The 9,803-nt window shown below is 43.1% G+C and overlaps 1 protein-coding gene across 1 annotated transcript; it reads right to left on the bottom strand.

The window, feature by feature from the left end:
• Window positions 1-24: 24 nt before the first annotated feature.
• Window positions 25-6,176, bottom strand: mcm6 (minichromosome maintenance complex component 6). Its single transcript, XM_038718635.1, has 18 exons — window positions 5,993-6,176; window positions 5,683-5,829; window positions 4,856-4,966; window positions 4,525-4,612; window positions 4,233-4,394; window positions 3,960-4,125; window positions 3,677-3,825; window positions 3,414-3,564; window positions 3,160-3,301; window positions 2,816-2,957; window positions 2,621-2,728; window positions 2,204-2,359; window positions 1,887-2,015; window positions 1,624-1,788; window positions 1,225-1,351; window positions 901-1,107; window positions 678-817; window positions 25-578 (listed from the first exon to the last, which is right to left on the bottom strand). The coding sequence occupies exons 1-18, from the start codon at window positions 6,088-6,090 to the stop codon at window positions 471-473; spliced, it is 2,496 nt and encodes an 831-aa protein (XP_038574563.1). The 5' UTR covers window positions 6,091-6,176; the 3' UTR covers window positions 25-470.
• Between the last annotated feature and the right edge of the window lie 3,627 nt (window positions 6,177-9,803).

Here is a 9,803-nt window from a genome sequence, read left to right on the forward strand (position 1 = left end):
TGTGACACAAAGCCCGGCACAGCGTGTTTATCAACATTTTATTTATTAAACCAACATTTCCATACACTTCATGTCATAATTTTACAAAAACACATACATTATAACTTGAAACCATGGAGGCAAAAAAAGCCTCAACAAATGCCTCTAATATACAGTTGTGGATAAACAGCAATACACAATTCAGGGCAGTTCCCTTGACTGAGAGCCAAACAGACAGAAGCCAGTAAACAACTGGAAGGAAGAGCAGCATATTTACAAAAAGTCAGTTTGACTAAGAAACGCCTCCCAGAATCATCTGTACAGTAGAGCTGAGGTTTAACAACATCTCCAATGCTACTACTATGTATACGTTACATATGAGCATTTCAAAACCCTTGAAAATCAACTTTATTGCTGAAGTTTAATATCAACAATCATGGAAACTGTAAGAAGAGGGGAGAAAAACAAAACAGAGGAATGGGCGGAGGAGTTTAATCTTCCAGGGTGTAGTTGGGGTTGACGACCAGGACAACTTCATCTGTACTCGCAGACTCTGAGCCCTTCAGCCCTGCCTGGGACAGCTCGATAAGGATGTGATCCTGGGGAAACAGAAACAAGTTGTCAGTTATGTTCAAACTTTACTTAAAATGACTCGTCTGCTGGTTTGAAATCAAGTGGTTGTGTGTTTGTAGACTCACATAGTGCACCAGCCTGTGGATGACCTTCTCTATAAGCCCTTTCTTATTGACCAACTCCACCTCAGAGTCTATCTCTGACTCAATCTCCTTCAGATACCAGTTCACCACTGCACTTTTCTTCAGCTCCTCCTCTTCCTCGGCTGCAACAAAGACACCAGTTAGACTGAATAATATAACAATAGACAAAACAAGCATGGAAATGCCTTTCAGTAGTATCTCTTACCCTCCTCTGCCCGGCGCAGATGCAGGACCAGTAGGTTGGAGATGCGTCTGTACTCAGGGAAGGAAAGGCGGAGAGACGGTTTGGGCTGGCCGCCAGACTCAGCGTGGCCGTTCACGCCGTTGACATGGCCATCAATTCCATTGGCGTGCCCGTTAACACCATCCACATGGCCGTTTACACCATCTACTCCATTAGGGATGGCGTTTCCTGCAAAGACAAGTTTGCATTAGATAAAACCTTATGATGCTAGTGGTTAAACACTGTATTTCACTCCCTGTACAAATACAAAATAACGCATGTCTCTAACAGAGTGTGTGTCATTACCGTCGTCCTCCTGCTCCTCCTCCTCCTCCATTTCGTCCTCTGGCTCCAGGTTGATGTCAGGCGTCTCCACTCTGATGATGGATTTGTTCAGAAGACGGAAGGCTTCCTTCACATGTTTGGGCTGCACCTGAAGACAGAGACAAAATGTCAACATTTTGTATCATGTAAAATGCTTGGGTGCAGTTACATTACTTCAAAATGTTACTTTGTCTTGTCAGTCATATTGGGAGCATTTAATATTAAGGTCTGATAAAGTATATGGTGATTTATTACAGCTATTTCTCAGATTGGTTTGCCTCTATTCTGCGGTTTAAGCTTTAGGCAGGTGACATTTTGCCTTGTATCCGGAGTGTCAAACTTTTATGTCTGGGGAGAAGGAAGTTATTTTTTTGAACCCACCTCATCGCAGCAGTGCATGCGCGCCATGGCCTCTGAAAGGCGAATCATGCTCTCCAGCTGTCGCACGGTTATTCTCCAGGCAGACTTCGACACGCCTCCGGAGCCGTCACGCTGACGCAGACGTTTGTACTGCTCCACGATGAACTCTTCCGATTCGCTGGAGATCTGCACACGGGACATATGCAATGTTTAAATAGAAAACCACAAGCTCGCAATTGGTCAAAACTGATGCCAACACACGATCGGTACAGGCAGACACACACCTTAGGTTTGAACTGCCTTGCAAAGAGCAGGTATCTGCGGATTTCATCCAGAGAGTACAGTCTGTCCACAGACTCCTCTATGCGGGAGTGCAGGTCCACGATGCGTCTGGCGATGGCGTAGTCAGTCACCTGGGATACACACAAACATGCAGCATTAGATTAGGTCAGACAAAACTGGAATAACCCCTGCAGGGAAAGGACGCAGGGGGTGGGGGTCTGGAGCCGATCCGAGCTGACACTGGACAAGAGGCAGGGTACATCCTGTACAGGTCATCACAAGATTGACATCTCGCTCACATTCACACCTAATGGCGTACCTCATTGCAGTCGTCCACCAGGATGAAGAAGAGGTCAAAGCGGCTCATGATGGGGGCGGTCAGGTTGACATTCTGCTTCAGACTCTTGCTGCGGTCGTAGCGCCCACCGACAGGGTTGGCGGCAGCCAGGATGGACGTGCGAGCGTTCAGGGTGGCCTGGAGGAGACGGAGGCTGGTTATTTTACTGCAGATACTGAAAGGCTTCTTTTTAAATTTGGTAGTGACTTAAAAAACAAAAAAGGAACCTCAAACTGTTTTAGTTGTTTTGGATTTGGTTTTGTCATGCTGTAGAAATATCTTGTGTCAAGTTTCTTTTTACCACAATGGAGGTCAATAAACCTAATTTCTGAAATTGCACATCGTGAGAGTCTTGAATTTCAGACGCTCAAATCAAAAGTTGAGTTTGAGCTGCATTACCTTGACTCCAGCCTTGGTGATGCTGATTGTCTGCTGCTCCATGGCTTCATGGATGGCCACCTGGTCCTTGATGTCCATCTTGTCAAACTCATCAATGCAGCACACGCCCTGGATGACAGCACCGCCATCAATACCACAAAATACTCCTAATAACATCCAGCCACCGCCTTTTATGACTCAGATCATAACACTCACGTTGTCAGCGAGCATCAGCGCTCCGGCCTCAATGACAAACTCGTGGGACTCCTCGTCTCTGACCACGGCTGCAGTCAGACCTGCGGCACTGCTGGCCTTGCCGCTTGTGTAGACTGCTCTTGGGCTGAACTCCTCCACGTGCCTGTAAAACACACACTTAAATTACCATTCAGATTCTGTTGGTATCATCTACAGAGCGCCCACACAATAAAAACATTACTCAAACCTGTGAAACACCTAGACAGACCAGTGTAAATGTAGCAAACCAATCATGATGAAGTAATCGATAAATGCTTGTCAAGTGAAGTGTGAACTTGTGAGTAACATGTACGTTTGTGTCATACTTGAGGAACTGGCTCTTGGCTGTACTGGGGTCTCCAACGATGCAGACGTTGATGTCTCCTCTTAGCGAAGTTCCCTCCATGGTCGTCTTGGGAACGCCTCCAAACAGCATCAGCAGGATGCCGCGCTTCACCTCATCGTTGCCTGCATAAAAAACAAAGAACAAGCTGTGTTATTTAACAGTCAGCTGCAGTAACACCCTTCAACACACTGCCTTGGATAGACAAAATGTTCCACCGATGGTTTGAGCACTGACCGTGGATAGTGGGGAAGAGGCTGGTGCACAGGTTGTGGTACAGGTTCTTGTCTTGGCTCATCTCGAACACCTTCTCCCACTCCTTCTCGGTCATCTGGCTCTTGATGCTTTCTGCAGTCTGCTCCTCCTCTCGCAGCTCCTTACCGCCAAACTACAAACAAGAGAAAATGCACAATTAAACACCGGGCATGTTAGGAGCTTTTTTTGCTTCTTTAGTTTGGGGAGAGAACGACGTGATTACTATTGAAATGCGTTGCTCTTACCCGTGGGTTAGTCGGGGCCACGTTGCAGGCCAGGAAGGCCAGTCTATATGAAAGCTCTCTCACTCCCAGAGCTTTCAGTCCTCTCAAGCCCTCAGACTCAAAGCCCTGGCGTCCTCCGGCTGAACGGGTACTAGTCTCTGCTCGCACACCTGGAGAGAGACCACCCGTACACACAGCCATGAGGTGTCAAAATAAAAATTCAACTTGTTCAAGCACTGTCTTGTCACAATCGGTGACAATTTAAGTCAACTGGAGGCTCAATATGTAATGGTCAAAACCATACCAGGCGTGCTCAGCTGAGAGACGTCTGGCACAACAATGAGGGTCCCGGTGAGGTCACAGCGGTCTCCGGCCTGAGCCGTCTCCACAGCCTCGGCCCTCAGGATGATCTCCAGGGAGCGTGGGATTGAACCGCGAGGAAGTTCTGCTTGTGTCTCCTGGATACGCACCTGAACGCACAGAGTTGGACTAAATCAGAAACCTCAGGGCTTAGGCCGTCGCCAGTGCACCCATTAAATATTTATGCATCGATACACACATGTCCTCTCTCAATTACCTTCTGGAAGTCAACAAACTTGGATTTGTGCGTGTCGAGGTGGAAGCGGGAGCGGTTGTTGCACACAGGGTTTCTGCAGATGGTTGGCGGGGAGTATTTGAATTGCTGGGGGACGTCTTTGATCACTGCCTGGCAGTCCATGCACAGGAATGTGCCACTCACCTATAGCCGCAGAAAAGTCATTATAAAGATAGCACTACAACAGACAAGCTTTACTTATACATTGCAGCTTTGATTTGTTAGCGTGGAGCACCTGCAGCTGCTACCTCATGGGCAAATTTTGAAGTCTTACCAGCTCAGGATGCACTGGGTGCGTCCTCACCACCTGACCACTGATCCTCACCAGGGTGCCAATACGCATGGATGACAGCTCACGGATCCTGAATTAACGCACAAGAAAAGGCTCATATTTGATCAATTGCTCCAGCTTTGCTCATTTAACAAATGAAACAAGTCTTCCATTAAACGGAATTTGACAAATACAAATACAGCAGCTAGATCATTTCCACTGAGGCTACAACAGCGTGCGAGTTCACTGCAACATGCCAACAAAGCAATCTGAAAACTAAGAAGTTGCTTCACACCAAAACCAGCACTTGATTTAGGTTAGTCATGTGTCTTACTTGTGTCTGGTGGGCAGATCCTCCAGGGCTACGTAGAACTCTTTGTTGAGAGGAACATTCCCATGATCCCGAGCAAAGTTGCGCACTGCCCGACAGAGGAAGGGGTAAACTCTGAAAACACAATTCGTCATGTTAATCCACAGCTCATTCACCAAAACAGAGTATAATGTGTGTGCGCACCTATAACTAGCACACCAGCTTTACAGGTGAGACCAAGTGAACATGTCGCTCACTTCAGCTTGTTTAATTTTCTTTCCATTTCATTTATTGTTTATTTGAAAAAGGGACAATGTACATTGATCATCATTCAAAACAAATGTAAATGTACCCAAGTTAGCCACAGGCTAATTTTCATCTGCAGTCCCTTTGCCCGATGTTATTAGGCATCCTAAAATAATAAGCTAATATAATACATTATACAGTAGTTGTTACAGTTACACTGTTAAAAGTCAAAATCTATTAAACAAATGATGATGGTTTTCAATAAGCCATTTCTTAACATTATCCTGAAATGAGTAGTAGGATGGGGATTGTTTAATTGATGCCAGTTTCATTGATTTGATGCTGTGAATGAAAAAACGGCTTGGCTAAGTGTAGTTTTTTTGCCCAAACTCTGAAGTTGATGAGGCCAGACAGAGGATGAGGCGCAGGACTGTGCATAATCTTTGAAAATAAGTAGACATTTTTGTATCTGATGAAGTTTTCCCAGCTATGCCGATTATAGTTCTTTAAAATGTAGCAATGATGGTAACTAATGGTAAACAGCCTGTTAGAGACATCAGAGTGAGGCTGCAAGGACGCCAAGTGGGTTCATGTGGTGAGCTCACCTGTAGTACTCCTCCTGGATGGTGGTAGCCAGCTCCTGGTTGAAGCCCTCCAGGTCTGTGAAGCTCACCAGCAGGGTGTTCCTCTCAGGCCTGATCAGCTCCTCGGCCTCCCGGACATACTTCACCTCCCCATCCCCGGTCTGGAACCTGCACACGGATACAGGATAACAACAAAATAATGAAATACACGATCAACAGCCGATCAACATAGTTACGGATCAAGAATACGTTTTTAAATGAGACAGCATGCGATCAACTCGTGTACAGCGGCCGACAACAATACAATGAAGCCTGCTGCCGAGTGACTTACTCCTCCAAGAAAGCCTGGAATAACTTCTGGCATTTTTCAGCCAACTCGTCCTTCACAATATCTCCGGTATTCTCCGCGGCTGCTGTTGCAACATCCATGCTGAAAGAAAGTCAAACTGCAATAAAACAATGAAAAACTCCTGCAGATCCGCACTGCTTCTCTCCGGACACACACACCGCGCGCTGAAGTCCCGACAACTGAGCAAAAGTTTCGCGCGAAAAGAGAGACACGTGATCTTTGGCGCGCCGCTTTCGACCAATCGCTGATGTTATGCAAATATCCTCGGGGCTTGTAGCATATCAGGAGCGAATACGTCAACTGACGCAAAGTCCTGCTGCTCTTTCCCGCGGCACGCTTCCTGCTTCAAACCAATAAAGTTCAGGGGGAGAAAATGGTGAAAACAAAATAGATTAGGTCACTCTTTGTCTGTGCGCGTGTCTTTTAATCCAACATGTGTGCATTATATCAATTTGACATGAGGTAGATTTCAGACAGACAAGGCACCAGTTTCCTATTCACATATTCACAAAGCTAAATGCTTTAAGTCAACCCCATGTTTCAAGGTATCCATAATCGAAATTGATATGTACTTTGAGTCTTTTAAACTTGAAATGGAGTAACTTTAAATTGAATTCTAAATAAAGTTTTTAAAAAAACGATTTATCAATGTTTATGACAGAACAAGACTGTGAACCTGTGAATCCAGACAGACAGATTTCTATAATCCTAACAATATTTTATTTATTAATAGATGCATTTTCTTACAATAATTCTAACTGGTGGAGATAATATAGTCACCATGTGTTATGGCCTATATAATAATTATTAACGTGAAAATCATTGTTAGTATGATTATCACACATCACTATTGCTGATGTATGTGTGTGTGATGTACAATATGCTGTGCAGTTTCCCACTGTGGCCACTGCAGGGCAGTGAATACTCATGAATCTACAAAACATTCAACAATTACTTGACCAGCAAGACAAGAGAGATGCTTCACATACAATATTCAAGAAATATCTGCATATTTTTCGGTTATTCCCACCAAAGAATGTTGATTTGCACTTTCTCACTGTGACAAACATGAATATTTCAGGATATTCACTGAAAGTGTTAGCATCTGGCATCATATCTGCTTTGAATGTGTTACAGTGTCCATCTTTTCTTTTCAATGATGAGTTGTAGATGTTAACAATGATCTAATATAAATATTAAGGCCGTGTTAACGTAAATTGAATGTAGCGTTGCAGTTCCTCACTCATGTTACAGAATATACAAATTTCAAATTTCAAGACAGTCACAAAAGTGATGAAAATATTTTAAAATAAAACAATTAATTGACACAACTGTGTTTCTTATATTAAGTCCAAGTAATGTAAATGGAGGGGGATTGATGTTTAACTGGCTCCTTGTTAATTAATGCAGCAGTAAGACATACAACACACAGCTAAGTGTGTTATACAACGAAGGTTAAAAATCAAGGGCAACTGGACTTGGTTGAAGATACTGGAAGACGTTTCGTCCCTCATCCAAAGGACTTCTTTAGTTCTGACTGACTGGCAGGGAACATACTGTTATACAGTATGTGTTCTTATGTGTGTGGATTTTATACTAAAAAGCAAACAAAATGGTCCCTCTTTGACAGCAGATGCATACAGTTTGATGTAAGGGACCAAAGTGGTTGTCAATAGTTTGAGGTACAAGTTTGTATCAGTTGAGCCTGAACTGAAGTATTACAAATATATACACCTTGGTGGTACAAGGGAAAAGTATTTGTCCATGGCAGTGTTGTTGGGCAGGAAGACAGTGAGCCATGTTGCTCTGATTGGCTGGTAAATAAAGTAATGGTTGTTGTTGGGTTAGTAGAGAACAGTAGCTGTGGTAACCTTGGTTGTAATTTACAATTTATTCCAACCGTCAAAAGTATCAACTTTGGGAGCAAAACTTGTTAAAACCTCTCCATTCATAGAGTCCATGTTTTGTGCTCAGTATGTTGCAATGTACTGGGCTTGTTTGGTTGTCTGGAAACAATGTATCATTTGCATATATTGACAAAAATAAAAAGATTTTTGGAACACACTGAGGATACACATGAACAGCAAAGAAGTAGAAAATGTCTGAGACATTTCTGCAATTTTTATACTTCTTTGCTGTGATTAACTCAAATTTGCAATCCTCAATCCAAGATGACCACAGCAGCTGTTCACTATAAGGATGACACTACAACCATGCAGCAATTTTCAAGCCTTGGGCACTGTGTAATAATCAAAGGATTAGCATTTGGGTGGAGTATCCCTTCAAGAGTTAAAATAAACTGTATTTATAAGAGGAGTGTGTGCTGGGTCTAAAGAAAGCTGCACTCCCAAATGTCAGATCTTTTATCTTCTGGGTGTTCTGAAAGCATATAGTGAAGTGACTTTGAATGAACACTGGAGGCAGTTTGTTAATCAGGGCAAAGAAACAGAACAATGCACCATGTAACAATATACTAGTGGTTATAATGGCAGGGTGGAAAGCAAAGCCAAGCCAACAGCGTGGGTGGTGATGGTGCAATGCCTCTGTTGTGAGAGACCCGGGTTCAACTCCCCACTGTGACACATCCACCAGTGTGTCCCTGAGCAAGACACTTAACCCCTAATTAATATATATAGCAATTGCAAGTCGCTTTGGATAAGAGTGTCAGCTAAATGAATAAATGTAATATAAACCACCTGCTGTCATCAGGGCCGTTTGCACATCACAATACGAATTTATGTATTATATCAATTAACAAATTGTAAATATATTTTAAAAAATGACTGATGATGTTCACTTCTTTCTCAGTGATGACTGATCGACGACTTACTGTCTGTTGATGAGTTGCAGCTGAAAACCCTGGGAGAAATCTAGTAAGAGTATTGAGTTAATAATTTTTTGTGAAACTGCTATTTCTGAATGAATGAACCATCAAGCTCGACATGTCTTCATGATTTCATTTTGAGCAATTTTAAACATACATTTGATGTTCATGTCTATTAACAGTAAGTAAGTGCTCTATAACAAGCTGTAAGTATTTGTTCATGTGTGTTTATTCAAGAGGAGTTAACACATAAATAAACACTTAACATGTCCTTGTATCTGCTCATTAATACATTATCGTGGGTTGTAAACAATTTGTGTTTTAAAAAGTGTTTATATACTGTTTATAAATGTTGAATAGGCGAATTCAAGCAAAGTAAACTGGGTAAAATAAGTCCTAGTTGGCCGCCATAGTGCAGCCAACTCTAGTTTTGAGGTCAGTACCTTGCTCAAGAGCAATGGCAGGAGCATTTCAAACATGTATTTCTTTAAATGAGGAAAAACTGCTGAGCATTTGGGAGGACATCCGAACTCAAACAAAGTCTGCAGTCAGCCTCTGCAGTGTTAAGCCCCCGGGACCATCTGTGACCAACCAATACTGATTTCTACTCTATTATTCCATTAATTTCTATTTCTGTTCCCACATCATTCTCACGTCTCCACCTGCTGAGGTCAATCCAAACACTCCCAGCAGGCAATTGATTTCACCTGTCACATTGTATTAATCCACCAGGAACAAAGCAGGAAGTTATTGCAGGCCATTTGGATGCAGCCCAGTCTTTTTCTGCCTCTTTATTTCTCCTTTTGTCTTGACCTCTGGTTTTCCCACAATTGTTCAGAGGCAGGAAACTCATTCTGTCTGAATATGAATGAACCTGACCATCTGTAGACAAACACACACACAGACACACACACACACACACTAAACCCCTAACACTCACAGATATGCACCACAAGACTGTCAGTGCCA

The sequence above is a fragment of the Micropterus salmoides genome, unplaced genomic scaffold (genome assembly GCF_014851395.1).
Source record: "Micropterus salmoides isolate LMB-PRFRI ecotype aquatic unplaced genomic scaffold, ASM1485139v1 Ms_hic_scaffold_14, whole genome shotgun sequence".
Taxonomy (NCBI): domain Eukaryota; kingdom Metazoa; phylum Chordata; class Actinopteri; order Centrarchiformes; family Centrarchidae; genus Micropterus; species Micropterus salmoides.